Below are 15,354 nucleotides of genomic sequence, written 5' to 3' on the forward strand. Positions count from 1 at the left end.
GATCTAGAAATTTGACGACAGCTGCCGAAGGATTTTTACGGCTTAGCTGTGGGGATTTGATGTAGGGCCGGTTCCTTGGTGTGTTTTGTTCTCACTGAGCTTCGGAATTGTTATGTTTCCTGAAAAATAAAACTGTGCGTGGCGGTATGATTTATCTGGAACACTGATGATTATCGTTATCAATAATGTCACGTATAATAAGTCTCTTGCAACCATTTTAGTTTGTTTCCACACTGACGCTTGCTTTATATATTCTGTATTAAATAATCTGTACTACTATTGCAAAATACAGAGCCTTGGAATAAAAAAAATGAAACGACTCCGCGCACAAAACGATGTGGGTAAATACGGCTTTAAAAGGGGATCGGCCTGGCCAGTCTCATAGGAAATGACGCTCCTTCTGGACAGCTGCTGCACGGCTTAAACGCGCAGGTTGATCTCATTTACTTTAGTGCGAGCTGGAGATGCTGTGACAGGAGTGTGGTTTAATGCGTTACAGGCATACTGCGATTAACAGCACAGTATAGATTTGCATGAATCCCTGCGGGAAATTTGAAGTTTGGCAGTTTAGTTACACTGGACAAATAGCCTCCTGAAATCTTAATAGAATCATGGATGCGATTTTTGATGCGTCGTTTGTCGTGCCCGCGGTCATATTCACTTTTCTTGCAATTATCTTGGCTACCTCGCTCTTCGGTAAGAAAGCCGACCCAAAGTCCGAGGCAATCGGAGACGATGCTCCTGTAGAGGAAACTCTGAGGGAAGGAGAACAATCACAACCTAAACCCGAAACACATGAGGTTTCACAGAGTGAAGTTCACAGAATAGAAGAGATCAGGACAGAACCAGAGTCTGATGTTCCCGCAGTGGCCCCGGTGTTGGAGGAGATGGGAGCGCTGGAGAAAGAGCCCGTGATCCAGGCTGAGATTCCGCCTGCGCAACAGGAGTCGGAGAAAAGTCCGATAACGGTAAGAAACGGATAAGGGTGAATTATAATAGTAAAACACAACTTTCGCTTTTCGGAAGTTGTTTGTAGGTTTTGGTTGATTACTTATAACCTTTAATTAAATGAATTAAGCCATTTACGTAAAACTTTCCAGTATACGAAGCCAAGCTAATTGGTTTAAACACGGACGAAAGTGTTTAAGGCGTGAAGTACTTTCCATGCGAAGTCTGTTTTTTTCAATGTAACTAATACACGGTCACAGTATGATTTAAACGGGTCGCCACTTACAATGTTTAATGTTTACATATGGACACGTTTCTCTCCCAGTATTAACTTTTGTCGGTGTTGTAGTTACCGTTGAATGAAAGTTAGTTTTCTATTCAGACCGTATCATGAAATTCTGGAATAGTTTAGCGGAATTCACAGTGGATGTTAAACCAATTAAGCTTTATGCGGATCTCATTTAACATGCAATTTGGGCTCAGTCGGTAATCTCTCTTTGATGATGGTCCGCGTGTAGGAGGTGGCTCTGTGCTGAGCGCCTCTCCGAGCAGCGGCCGGACTGTCACCTCCGCGATGGCGAGAAAGCACAGGAACACCAACGATGTCCAAGTGCCGCTTTTTACCCTAAGCCCCCCCGCCCCCTTAAGCTCTTTAAACAGCAGAAAGAATGTGTCCACCGTTGCTGTAACCAGACACATCTACGAAGAATGCACTACATGTATTTGCTATATTTAGGTTTCAGCATGTATATATGTGTCTGTGTGTGTGTCTGTGCTCGGGCAGTGCGGCAAATCCGTGTGGTCGCTATAGTTACGGTGGCAGAGGGGGAATGGGCAAGTTTCAGGGCAGGTGGGAGTGACGCCTTTCAGGTACAGCTGTAGGGATGGGATTTAGGTGTTAAGTGCTGGTATCTAGGGGTTAAGGGGGCTGCGTTCAGGTTACTGCAAACCATGCAGCGCCGCCGTATTCAGTCCTCTTGTTCTCTGCTCCATTGTGTGTTTATGCCAGGGATAATTTTTTCCTCTGCCAGCTGGATTGGACCCTGGCAAATACTGCATCCTGGAGGAATAAGTGGGGTTAACGATTGGCTGCCAAGGCCCAGCATGTATGGACATCTCTGCGCTCTAAGCGGGCTCTGGAAAGTCATAAAAAGCACACACAGGCCTTCTTCTGCTTCTACTCGAGTTCTTTTTCATTTAACACCTTCCTCAATCTAATAGCAACAGCTAGCCTCACCGTTTAATTAAAAAATAAAAAGTAACTCTGCTCTTCTCCAAAGAGCGACTTGTGTTGAGATGTGCTGGGCTTCCTGTAATGTTCCTGTGCGACATTCCTGTTCCGGAAAAGTCTGACATTCACAACAAGATGGAGCCTGGGGCTTTGCTCTGCTTAAGACTGGCTTCTTGTAGAAAGCTTGCAGAAATGTGCGAGTACTCGTGCTGACCTGCTATCCCTCGTGCCCCAGAGGACCAGTGGACATTTGCTTCCATTTTGAGCAGCTAATGTTTCTCTCACCAATTGATTGGAGGTATAATTTTACCACCGCTGAGTATTTTGAGGGTGACGACTGAGGCACTGTGCAGTTATTACATTACACCCCCCCACAGATTCAAAACTCTAAGTCTCTGAATTTACCCTTGTGTGTGTGTGTGTGTGTGTGTGTGTGTGTGTTGCTCCTTCCCAGTCATTACAGATGTGGTCCAGTGGCATAACAGCATTATCTTTTTTTTGCTACCTGATGAAAACTGACGTATTAATGTTCGAAACTCCATGGAATAGCAGAGGAGAGAAAATCTGACCGTTGTCCAGGTCTCGGAACACTGCTGAACCTTCTACTGAAGAAAGACTGGAATCTGTTGTGGACACAGTGTTGCTACAGCTGTGAGGGACCCTACTGAAGCATTTCCTTCTGCCAAGGCATCTCTTTAATAAACTGGGCTGCATTTTTACCTTTTTTAAGAAATGGCTTGAGTTGAGCTGTCAGTATTGTGGACTGACCTGTTGCCATTACTGGACTCAAATCTCTCAGGCAGCGGCAATGAATCAAGTGTGTCGATGACCAATGACGCGTAAGCAGCCCCATTGTGTGGAGCCGGGTTGCTGATGACTATATGGCCATTTCATTGCTCTTTTTCTAAGACACTGCATTCAGACTCGGAATAATGATCTTGAGTTGGGGGGGGTGGTGGAAAGACCTTTTGAATCTGGAGCTCTTCACACCCTTCAGGTATACTTGTGATTATATTTACATTCAAGTTTTCTAGTAGCTGCCACGTGCCCTTGATGCCGATGACCTCCCAGCTGAAGCGAAGGCACGCGGTGAATCTTTTCACCGCACATATCTAACCTATGCAGTCACTCTTTGTTCCTCTCGTTCTTGCCTCCTACAACAGTCTTCCTCTCTTGATTCAGAACATACCATAAAAGGCCATGTGTTCAGCTTCCCCTCCCCACCCACCACCTTATCTGCAGTAACCAAAGTTGGATATTTGTTCCAAAGCTGAATAATGTAGTTCTGAGTCAGCAAAGTGCCCATGATGGATGTTCTTACACGGACGTGTGTATTAATGCGCACTTCTGTGACACTGGGCCGAGTATTGGAGTCGGGTCTGTGTATTTCAGTGTACGGTATTCTATTGGAATTGGTAGGTGAGAGTTTCTGCTCTTTTTGCCTTTTTGCGGATGTTCTAATACGGATCCAGAACGTCTGTAGTTTATATATAGAACACTAGCGTAGTGTGAAGCGATGGCAAAGCTGGCTACTGCTTCCCGGAGGCAGCAAGCGAGCTCCAGAAAATTCCTCAGTGCCCTGTTTTCCTGGGTTGGTCACCCCATCTGAGGCGTGAGTGAGAACATGCAAATCTGCCTGCTCATTGGCCGGCTCCCATGTGACCTTGCCGGATTGGAATTTCCCCTCGTGACCCAGCCTTGCTTTCATCCACTGATGCCGGGATGTGTAGATGGGCTCCTGAGGACCAGCTGTGCTCAGTGTGGCCCTGGACGTGTGCTGTGAGCGCCGGCAGTACACTCTTGTTCTTGATTTCCCTTTGTGTGCTTGTGACTTCCTGGTAAAGTGATCTCCAGTGCAGTCACATGACCGCGGAGAGAAAAACGCTGATTGGGTATGCTTGCCCCTGGGGCCAAAACAGTGCAGTTCACAACGATTATTTATTTTTATGTGTTGTCGAAAAGTAACCTGAGCCCCTGCGCTTTCCTCCAGTGGCTCTCACTGCTGCTTGGAGATCCCTTCACCATGTGAGAAGCTTCTCATGTGTGGCTCCTGAATGGTGCAGCTGCCAGGCCACATCCGGTCACCAGATCTGGTCTCAACCTTCATATGACGCCTCCAGATGTATCTGTTCCAGGAACACCTCGAACCCTACACCGTGTTGCGTTTTTATCTGCTGATTTGGACAGTTGGCTTGTTAGATTATTGCTGCTTTTATGAAGCCCTTGCTCTAGTGCTACTTACCATCATACCTGGGAATTTATTGGAAGTTTGGCCTATGCTTGTAAAAAGCTGGTTGCCTGGCTTGTATGTTGCATTGGCAAAAAGTGTCTGATCACTAAATGCATGTGAATTATTGTGAATGTCAGCATCGCCGTGGAGAAATGGCTTCCCTCTTCAGCGTGAGCATTCCCTCGCGCCCCGCGGGGAATCGGCAGACACCACCCTGGAGGGACTTGGGCAGAAATGTGCTCAGGACAGCCGGCCTGTGGGAGCCGTAGCCTTCAAGAAAGGAGCCAGTCTGACTGCAGACACGTGCCCCCCCCCCCTCTGAGGTGTCATCTCTTAAGACTGATGATTGACAGCAACACTGAGTGCAAGTCAGACAGCCCCTCCCCCCCCATCCCTCGGCGGGGAAGCAGCGACTGCTGATTGGAGATTTCTGGATTCCATGAGGCCGATTCACTAAGCACAACTGTTATTCCTCACCACCAAACTCAGCCCCTGTTCATAGAGGAGTCTCACTTTTAATGACACTCTCTATATCTGTTACTCATCATGTGGTATTAATATTATAACTGCTGGCCAGCAGCTCCTCTCCAAACAAACTGTAATTGGAATACATTTAGCGCTGTTGGGTTTGGGTTTCCGGAACAGTTGCTAGAAATATTGGTATGAGCTGCGAATTCCTTCATAAATACAGTGGTGTTGGTGTCTGTGTTACTGCAGACGCTTCTTTCACATACTCCTAAGATCCCAAATTCATCCAAAGTACATGCTAATCCTGTTGTCTGAATGACTGCTACCAACTGCTACCTTCTCTCAGTAGTTGGCGGTGAGAGTCGGAATTGACCGAGCAGGATTTGAAATGACAGAAGGGACAGAAGGACATGGATTTGTAAGCTTTTGTTTTTGGGTTGACGTGATGGTGCTTTTACCAACACTGTTGCCTCACACCTCTATGATGAGGGGTATAAAATCCCATCCCTGCTCTTTGTGTAGGGTTTGCATGGTCTCCCGATGTTTTGTGGGTGTGTTCTGGGTACTCCTGTGTCCCTCCATAGTCCAGAGATAGTGTTACCAAATTTGCCTATCTTAAATGTCCAAATTGTGTGAGCGCTCTATAATAGATTAGCATTCCATCCAGGGTGCCCCCTACATTGTACCCTGTGCTTCAACCTGCCACCATAACCCTGTACTGGAAGATGGCGTGAATGACAGCCGACCCCTGTGTGCCGTCCCGATCCAGTGGCTGTAGCATGACTTTCAGGAGCTTGGCCGAAACTGAGCCCACTGTCCTCAGCGAAGCCGACATGACTGCTTGGTTAGGCACGGTGCCGGACATTGCATTCCGTCTATGCCGAGCTTGTTCGCTGTTTATGTTTCAGGTCCAGCAGGCCCGGGATTGGATTTGGGTAAGTGCCCATAGCCTCTGAAGGAACACAAGTCTCCTCGCTTCCCAGACTCATTGCTGGTGGTGTTTGTGGTAGCCTTGCACAGATGGTCATGATGGTCACTCGGCACCAGGAGGTGGAGCAGCCCCCATGTGGCTCTGAGGAGAATAGCCCTGGTGTTGACTGGGACAAACTTAAAGCTGAAGTCACGGGTGAACTCTTCACATTGGTCTGTGCATGCGGACCAGTCTCCACATTCTAACAACTGACGATGTTATCTGGTTATTCAGTAACAATATGATTACTGTACACACAAAAAGTATAATCCAGTCTATGTAAAATGTATCGAAACCACTCTGTATCATGACTACAATTTAACAAGCTGTTGCGATTGTGCAGCCATCTCATTCCGTAAATGACAAACGCAGCACTGACTTCAGCCGTAACTGCACGACTGTGCTCGCTTGTAATCGTAGTCTAGGTCAGTGTTTCTCAGATTAGGGAGCCCCGGACGGTCCACAGATTTGCTCCCTCCCTGATCCCTACCGGGGAACTAATGAAATGATTATGCACTGATTGCCTCTGCTGTTAAGTTTTCTGTAAACTTTCTGAATTTTCCATGATTCTTTGTTTTATCAGACTAACCGAATTGGGATATCGATATTCCATTAGTAATGCCTTGAACGGTTATCTGAATAGTGGATTATCTGTGCACACTCCTACTCTTCATGTCTGCTTTTGTTGGGCTGGAGAAGGTGGAAGAATGGGATGATTTTGCCGATATGTGATTTACTCATTCACATGGACTTGCTCCTTAAGCACTATGCTCTGTTGTCCAGAGGTTTGTCAATGCGAATGGGAAATAGGAAGATTGACAGGTACCTGTTTATGTGTCGCTCTTTGAAAGATTCTGAATTCATTTTTCTGTTTTGTTGTCCCCCCTGTTTTATCTACAGGAGTCTGTGTCACTGACCCTATCAGCAGCATCAAGGGTCCTGGAGAGCGAACCACCACCACTGGAGAAAGCGATCGTTCCAGAACTCACGGACCTCGCTTCCCAAGTGGGCTTTGCACTGGCTCCTAAACCGGTGCCGGTTCTTGAAGCAGCCTCTGAACCCGAACTTGTTCCTGAAGCACCTGCTGAAGCAGAACCTGTTGCACAAGTGGTACTTGAACGAGAAAATCTTCCTGAAGTTGCCTCTGCAGTAGCCCCCGGACCCACATCCATCCCTGAGGCCGCCCCTACAGTGGCCTTTGAACCCACATCGATCCCCGAGGCCACTCCCACGGCAGCCCCCGAACCTGCATCCATCCCAGAGGTCACTCCTGTGGCAGCCCCCGGACCCACATCCATCCCTGAGGCCGCCCCTACAGTGGCCTTTGAACCCACATCGATCCCCGAGGCCACTCCCACGGCAGCCCCCGAACCTGCATCCATCCCAGAGGTCACTCCTGTGGCAGCCCCCGAACCTGCATCGATCCCTGAGGCCACCCATGTGGCAGCCCCCGAACCTGCATCCATCCTTGAGGCCACCCCTACAGTGGCCTTTGAACCCACATCAATCCCCAAGGCCACCCCCACGGCAGCCCCCGAACCTGCATCCATCCCAGAGGTCACTCCTGTGGCAGCCCCCGGACCCACATCAATCCCCGAGGCCACTCCCACGGCAGCCCCCGAACCTGCATCCATCCCAGAGGTCACTCCTGTGGCAGCCCCCGGACCCGCATCCATCCCTGAGGCCGCCCCTACAGTGGCCTTTGAACCCACATCAATCCCCAAGGCCACCCCCACGGCAGCCCCCGAACCTGCATCCATCCCAGAGGTCACTCCTGTGGCAGCCCCCGGACCCGCATCCATCCCTGAGGCCGCCCCTACAGTGACCTTTCAACCCACATCAATCCCCGAGGCCACTCCCATGGGAGCCCCTGAACCCACATCGATCCCAGAGGTCACTTTTGTGGCAGCCCCCGAACTGGCATCGATCCCCGAGGCCGCCCATGTGGCAGCCCCCCAACCCGCATCGATCCCTGAGGCCGCCCCTGTGGCAGTCCCCGAACCAGCATCGATCCCAGAGGTCACTTTTGTGGCAGCCCCCGAACCGGCATCGATCCCCGAGGCCGCCCATGTGGCAGCCCCCCAACCCGCATCGATCCCCGAGGCCGCCCCTGTGGCAGTCCCCGAACCGGCATCGATCCCCGAGGCCGCCCATGTGGCAGCCCCCCAACCCGCATCGATCCCCGAGGCCGCCCCTGTGGCAGTCCCCGAACCAGCATCGATCCCCGAGGCCGCCCATGTGGCAGCCCCCCAACCCACATCGATCCCCGAGGCTGCCCCTGTGGCAGTCCCCGAACCGGCATCGATCCCCGAGGCCGCCCATGTGGCAGCCCCCCAACCCGCATTGATCCCCGAGGCCGCCCATGTGGCAGCCTCAGAATCAGCACCCATCCCCGAGGCCACTCCCACGGGAGCCCCTGAACCCACATCGATCCCAGAGGTCACTTTTGTGGCAGCCCCCGAACCAGCATCGACCCCCGAGGCCGCTCCTGTGGCAGCCTCAGAATCAGCACCCATCCCTGCGGCCGCCCCTACGGCAGCCCCTGAAAAAGTATCTATTCCTGAGACCAGCCCTAAAGTGGATTCTGAACAGGAATCGGTTCCCAAGGCTTCCCCTACTGATTCAGTGCCTGAACCTATTCTTGACCCCTTTTTCACGACCACAACATCAGTCTCGGAACATTTTCCAGAATCTGCTGCTTCTGTGGCTTCTCTGGAGGACATCCTGCAGATGGCAGCAGAGCCCAGCCCAGTGAAACACGAGCATATTGGTAAGTGGTAGGAGACATCTCCTGTAGTTTGGTTAATTCACATCCTAAGAACCTCATCTGTTCAGCAACTTGGACAGATGGATAGCAGTGGGTATCTGTCTGACACAGCTGCTCCGCACTCCTACACTGCAGATGCTGCAGTGCCGTCCAGCTCCGACAGTGATGGTAAGCCTCTGAAGTACGTCTCCAGAAAACTGAGAACCAGTCAACTTGAGAAGCTGATGACCAAGGAAGAGTTGGAGGAAGAGCAGAGGTCAGGTGCATGGCTAGAACCCCCTCACTCCCCTCCCCAATACCCTAACAGCCCCTTCATCAATACAGCTGCACTTGTGTTATTGCAAAAAGCTGAACATATTCAACACAACACGGTGGTATTATTTTGGGTGACGACCTGGGCCTAGTACAGGGTTCCCCGATTCCAGTACTGGAGGGTCACTGCATAACACAGTTTGTAAATTTCCCAGCTCATATTCGCCTACTAATATTGGCAGTTAAGCTTGAATAAGGTGTGCTTCAGCAGGGAAGTCTGTAGACTGTGCGGCAGACTGGCAATCCAGGACCAGAGTTAGACAATACTGGATTAGGAGGTTATGTGAAGGTTGCTAGTTCAAACTGACTTTTTTCTCATACAAATGTCCAGATGTACGTCAACAAGTTACAAGCTGTTTGGTTTAAGCAGTTATCACTATCACCACCAATAGTAATAATTTATCTTGTGATTAACCAATCACCATCAGTGATTACTGTGTTTGCACTATCTCAGCATAGGGGTCCAGGGGTCTTGGAGTGACAGGTCTGACCTCTGTGCTTGTTGGCCAGGGCTGCTTCTGCTCCCAGAGCAAACAGGAATCTGAGATCCCCGCCATGACAGTGGTATAAAAAGCCGATTTGCAGTTACTTTGTAGTTTTGTAATGACACAGGGGCTGTGATGAATAGCTTTAGGGGTGGGTCAGGGGTCAAAGAAGCCCCATAATTCCTGAGTCACATGGGCTGTGATGGAGGTTGAGGAGATGCGGTCTATCTAACCCAGATCAGGATTATGACCATTGGGATGATTATGCTGGGGAGGCCAGCACCTCTGATCCTGACACTTCAGCTTCTGTTTTCATATTGAATCTGTTATATGACACAATGCCTGCGTTGCTCCTGTTTGTGTCCCGGGTCACTTTCTTGTATCTGCACTGCTAGGCTCTGCGCGTGTCAGTCTGCGTGTCGGCATGCGTGTCAGTCTGCGTGTCGGCATGCGTGTCAGTCTGCGTGTCGGCATGCGTGTCGGTCTGCGTGTCGGCATGCGTGTCAGTCTGCGTGTCGGCATGCGTGTCGGTCTGCGTGTCGGCGCGCGCGTCGGTCTGCGTGTCGTCATGCGTGTCGGCGCGCGCGTCGGTCTGCGTGTCGTCATGCGTGTCGGCGCGCGCGTCGGTCTGCGTGTCGGCATGCGTGTCGGCGCGCACTTGCTCATAAGGGGTTTTACTGCATTTGTGGGATAAACACTAAGACAATAACTCCCAAGTCTTGCATGGGTGTGCCGAGTTCCGTTAGTGTTTCGTGGAAACCCTAACCTGCCCAGGACTAAAAACATCGTATCCCCAACCAACAGACCGGATCGCGTTTGACGTCCTTGGTGGGAAAAGGTTTTCGCTTTGAGGCCCAGAAACGGGAAAGAACAGGAGAATATTAACTTTTCCAAAAAATTTGTCGTAATTCCTGAAGGATGTAGTTTCACTTTTCCTGCGTTATTACTGTAGTATGTAACTATTACTGTGTGTCCTGTGACCCAAATTACGTTTCAGCTGGTAAAGGTGAATCATCCAGGTATGACTGCACGTCAAAAACCAAGGGACCAGCCCTTGAATTCCTTGCAAGCATCTCAGAATAGCACTGAGTGACACGCACTGCTTACACAGCTCGTTACTTGAACGTAATTTGTGATCAATTTACAGAGTTATGTGTTGAATGGTGACCTTGGCACTATCCCACTTTACGAGAGTCATCAGAAACCCGCTATGAGCGAATGTGCCGTTCCTGCCTCCTATTGTAAGGCGATATGACATTTTTCTAAACTGCAGTGTTAAAGATTCATTTTCTTACTATAATTTCCAAGGTCCCTCACACTTTACCAGAGGTGGATATTTCATGTCCGGAGTACAAGTCCAGACCAAGATTTAGTTTCAACCAACTAGCTGAGTACTCTGTGACTGTGACTCTTTATACTCAACTTTGTTAGTGGAAACAAAATCTCGGTCTTGATTTATACTTCGTGAACCGGAACTTTCCACCTCTGCACTTTACACATTGCCACTTATCAAAAACACTAGTTTAGTGAAAATCTTAATGTTAATATCTAAATCAGTTTTTTATTCAAATTAATTCTGGTCTCTGAAATATTTGTACACCCTGACTGACGTCATATTTTAATTAACTTTAGTAACATGCAGTCCTTCGTCTCGTTTCCATTGCTGCCACCTTATTGCTCCTTATCCGGTGTCCCGAATGCTACCCATTATAAGTGTTATTGTATGTGTAAAAAGCACGATATTTATTAATCATATTTCCGCTCTTTATTCAGGTGCGATACCATTGAGTAGTCACTAGATGGCGGTAGAGTAGTGTAAATGACTAGTCATTTGCGTGTCGTTTCGTTGGGCGTAGGAGAATTGGGTGTAGGACAAGCCAGCTATTGCTATTACTCCCAATAGTCATGATTCTGCATAATTTCTTTTTGTGTACTTCACTGGCAAACATAACAGTTAATGAACACCCATCAAGGAAGGGGATTTGTTCTAGGTTGCTAATTTTCTTTACCAGTCACTGGTGGAACTATAGGCAATGCACTTGCACTTGCACTGGGGGCTATTGGTCCATGAGTTTAAACTGCTGAAGCACATTGCATTGCATACTGAACTGCCTGAAATCAAACTACGTACACTCTTATGATGGTCCATGTTACGATATTTCAGCCTTACGATGGGTATTCCAGTTCCGTTCTCACTTTCAGTATATTATTCAATATAATAAACTGGCTAGGTTAGGTATACTGTGTTAAAATGCATTTTTGCCTCACGATATTTTTGCGTTATGATGGTTTTATCAGAACGAAGGTGTATGTGAGATATATATATACATACACACATACACACATGCATACACACACACACACACACACCCTTTACCTGGCTGGCAAGTCTGTCTTGCTTAGCAGAGTGTCTAGATTCTAGGTCCTGTCTCCCTTGTCTAGATTTTTCGTTTTTCTTATCGCAGAGCTCTAAGCCTTCATGTTGTTTACGTTACGGATATGTCATGTGTGATGATCTGTGTCATTGAATCATTAAAGGTCAGATGCCTTGTCTTTTTTTTTTTTTTTTTTTTTTGCATGTCTGATTTTGGGTTTGTATGAAACCTTTTGAAATGGTACCCGTGCACGGAAGGGCCCTCAAAAACATCTAGCACAGGAGTCCATTGTAAGAACCTTATCCCACCAGTACCTGTCATGCATTACACTATTACGACCGTGTATTGAACTCAGCTCTGCTTAGGAAGACAATCAGTCAATGTCTCTGCAGGGCTCTTGGTGTGACTCGGTAAACAGGCCTGTGCTCATCCAGACCTCGAAGGCGAGATCTCGCATACCTCCACTTACTCCCCCCCCGCCCCCCCAGCCTGCCTTCTCCCTCAAGTCTCCTGCTCTTCTGAGTTAACCTTTCGGCTTCCAAGCACTGCATGGCTTTAAAACCTGTTTTTATTGGCTGCAAGTAGTATGAGAATGAGGAAACGCAAACAGACATTCGACTCGCCAGCCTGGTTTTAATGCCTGCCGTGGAAACAACGGACGCATTGCTTTATCACTTATGTACAGTGCATCAGAGTTTCGATGCACACTCGCATTGCTGGGTGCCGTGACGACCGAGTGAGATGACTCACAGCAAAGTTTCATGCTTGTTGAGTGGACGGTTGTTTGTTTTTCAGAGCGGAGGAGTAGGGTTACCGCCAGGCATTTCTGTGTTGGAGTCCAGCTTGATGAAGATGAACCCAAACTCTTTTGGTCATTGAGTGACTATGTCATTCAGAAATAAACATGTATGTGTTTCGATTGGTGGACGGCAGCCCCGCCCTTTTTATTCTTTGGTCTTGCACGTGTAATCGCAGCCACGCCGTGCAGGGCTGAGGTATAATACATTTTTTACCATTGTTTCTTTGACTGCCTTTGTCAAACACATTGAAAGAACCCTAACCCAACTTCACCTTTAATAGGATTTCTGTGTGGTTGGTAGTAAAACATCCTATATATTTCTGCCCCCACCACTGAGGATAAAGTTGTAAGTTTTTGTCAGTGTGTCCTGCCTACAGACGCCCGTCGTCCGTGTTTGCTGCTCTCGCATGCAGGTGGTCTTGTGTAGTCACCGCCTGCCAGGTTGACTGTGACGTCTTTTCCACTTGCCCTGTATAGCTGTACCGAGAGGCCATATTGAATGGAGACTAGTGTCCTGTGTTTCACACATCAGTTATAATCGATGTTTTGTTTTCTTTTTTCTTTTTTTTAAATGACTGTGGCACTTATCTTACTGGCCTTTGTAACAATTAAATGTCAAGGCTATGTAACCAGTTCTGTGTTGTGAGCGTTTATTTCCAGCCTCAGGTATGTGAAAACAATACTTACGTTCATGACAAATGGAAGGAATGAGGAAGAGATCTGGCCAAAAAAAACACTTTACTACTCCTTTGCACAGTCTTTAGCTTTGATTACATCACGCATTCCTCATGACATGGTTTCCGCAAGCTTCTGCAATGCCGCAACATTTTTCTCCATATTTGCTTCAGTTTTACACCAAGATATTACAGCGCTCCATAAAATATTTTCCATCGACTGCCAGACACATTCATTGGGGTTGAGGCCCCCCCGAGGCTGGCCCCCCGAGGCCGCCCCCCCGAGGCCGGCCCCCTGAGGCCGGCCCCCCGAGGCCGGCTCCCTGAGCCACTCCTTGACAATTCGAGCCCCGTGAAACTTGGCATCATTCGATCAGGAAAGATAAAAGTCATCGATGCATAACCTGGTCATTCGGTACATTCAGATACACAGATGCCTTCATTTTATTGTTGTGTAATGCAGCTGAATGGTAATAATGATCCAGTTATTGGGTTTTAAGTACTTTCTGATTTAAATTAAAACATTTTGTTTTTTGCCTGGGCAGTGTATTGTAACAATACATTCTACAACAGGGGTGGCAAATCCTATCCAGAAACGGCCGCTGTGTATACGGATTTTTGCTGCAGTTCCCTAATTGGGTCGCTAATTAGAGGACTGATTTGGCTGAAGAGTCCTCACACCTGGATGTGAACAGCTGACCTACAGGTTACCCCAAAACCCCGCATACACACCGGCCCTAAGCGGATAAGAGTGCCCACCACCATATAAGGAGGGAGTGACACTTTCCATATTAAACCTGGAGGGATTTGGCGTGAGTCGGTTGAGGACGTGGTGGCTGTGACATGGCGTCCACTGCGTCCTGCAGTGAGTCGTCTGGGTGTGATGGCTGTGAAATGGCATCCACTGCATCCTGCAGTGAGTCGTCTGGGTGTGATGGCTGTGACATGGCGTCCACTGCGTCCTGCAGTGAGTCGTCTGGGTGTGATGGCTGTGACGTGGCGTCCACTGCGTCCTGCAGTGAGTCGTCTCGGTGTGATGGCTGTGACGTGGCGTCCACTGCGTCGTGCAGTGAGTCGTCTGGCTGTGATGGCTGTGACATGGCGTCCACTGCGTCGTGCATGTATGTCTTTTGCAGGATGCAGCAGAAGCAGCTGGCTGCGATATTCCAGCTGCTGAGGGACAACAAGGAGACCTTTGGCGTGGTGACGGAGGGGGACGTGAAGGAACAGCTGAAGCTCTACTCCAAATAGACCTGGATACTGGGTGGACTGGGGAGACTGGGAGCTGAGGACAGGTATCTTTTGAAGCGTTTAGGCAGCAAACCCCCTGCTGTACTTTGACTGTGATGGGAAATCAAACATTCTCATCTCCTTGTTATGTTCAGGCACAAGAGAGGATCAGTTTTGATCCATGTATTTTCCACATCATATACTTAAAATGGAAGCTCTTTTCTGACCTGGCAGGTGTGCAGTTTATGTGCATTCACTGGTGTCTTTGGTTTTCTTTCTCCCTTGCTGTTAGTTTTTCGCAAGGTCCTTCTGCCTGTCTAACTCCTGGTGGTGTGGACCAGCTTAATTCCAGTGCTGCAGTGAGAAGATAGAGCCTTGTTGACCCAAACATCGTTATGCAGAGCGGTATTTAGCTTTTGTTGGTGGGTGACCAGCAAATGTATAGCGCTGGAACATCCTCACCCTCCAATTCTTTTAAAAAAACCGAACTGAAGAAACAAGCCATCATGACCGTCAGGTTTGATTGGTTATAGTTTTGCATGAAGTTACTGTGTATTTTTATTTTGTTTGCATTAATGTATTATGAAGAGCATAGCGTGGTGGAAAACCATGGTCCTGTATTTATTGTACAATCTGCGTCCAACTGTCTTGAATCCTCTGTAATTGGTAATAAAGTTCTTTTCTGTTTACGCGACTCCGGCTGTTCTGTATTGCGTGTAGCGAATGTTCTGTGGATTGATTTAAAATGGAATTTGTGTGGGAGGCATTTTGCGGAACGTGCTGTTAAAAATGGATGTTTGCTAAATTATTTCGACAGGTGCATTTTGCAATAGAAAATTGATAAAAACGCTGGATAATTATGGGT

At 48.3% G+C, this 15,354-nt stretch overlaps 1 protein-coding gene across 12 annotated transcripts; it reads left to right on the forward strand.

The window, feature by feature from the left end:
- The first annotated feature begins 380 nt into the window (after nucleotides 1-380).
- Nucleotides 381-15,176, forward strand: LOC125718169 (calphotin-like). Of its 12 annotated transcripts, none has more exons than XM_048991787.1 (7): nucleotides 385-968; nucleotides 5,786-5,812; nucleotides 6,748-7,740; nucleotides 7,867-8,617; nucleotides 8,750-8,870; nucleotides 14,396-14,554; nucleotides 14,782-15,176. In XM_048991787.1, the coding sequence occupies exons 1-6, from the start codon at nucleotides 612-614 to the stop codon at nucleotides 14,508-14,510; spliced, it is 2,364 nt and encodes a 787-aa protein (XP_048847744.1). In that variant the 5' UTR covers nucleotides 385-611; the 3' UTR covers nucleotides 14,511-14,554; nucleotides 14,782-15,176. The 12 variants fall into 12 exon arrangements, with proteins under 12 accessions (XP_048847743.1, XP_048847739.1, XP_048847744.1 ...); XM_048991788.1 differs by having other exon boundaries at nucleotides 6,748-7,219; nucleotides 7,388-8,617; XM_048991784.1 differs by having other exon boundaries at nucleotides 386-968; nucleotides 6,748-7,387; nucleotides 7,472-8,617.
- The last annotated feature ends 178 nt before the right edge of the window (nucleotides 15,177-15,354 follow it).

This window comes from Brienomyrus brachyistius, chromosome 22 (genome assembly GCF_023856365.1).
Source record: "Brienomyrus brachyistius isolate T26 chromosome 22, BBRACH_0.4, whole genome shotgun sequence".
Taxonomy (NCBI): Eukaryota; Metazoa; Chordata; class Actinopteri; order Osteoglossiformes; family Mormyridae; genus Brienomyrus; species Brienomyrus brachyistius.

Excerpts from the sequence above, each read along its gene's own strand:
- LOC125718169 (XM_048991781.1), top strand. The coding sequence starts at position 612 with ATGGATGCGATTTTTGATGCGTCGTTTGTCGTGCCCGCGGTCATATTC. Across the intron at positions 5,813-6,747 it reads AGGCCCGGGATTGGATTTGG|GAGTCTGTGTCACTGACCCT; the intron begins GTAAGTGCCCAT and ends TTTTATCTACAG. Across the intron at positions 8,871-14,395 it reads GAGTTGGAGGAAGAGCAGAG|GATGCAGCAGAAGCAGCTGG; the intron begins GTCAGGTGCATG and ends TGTCTTTTGCAG.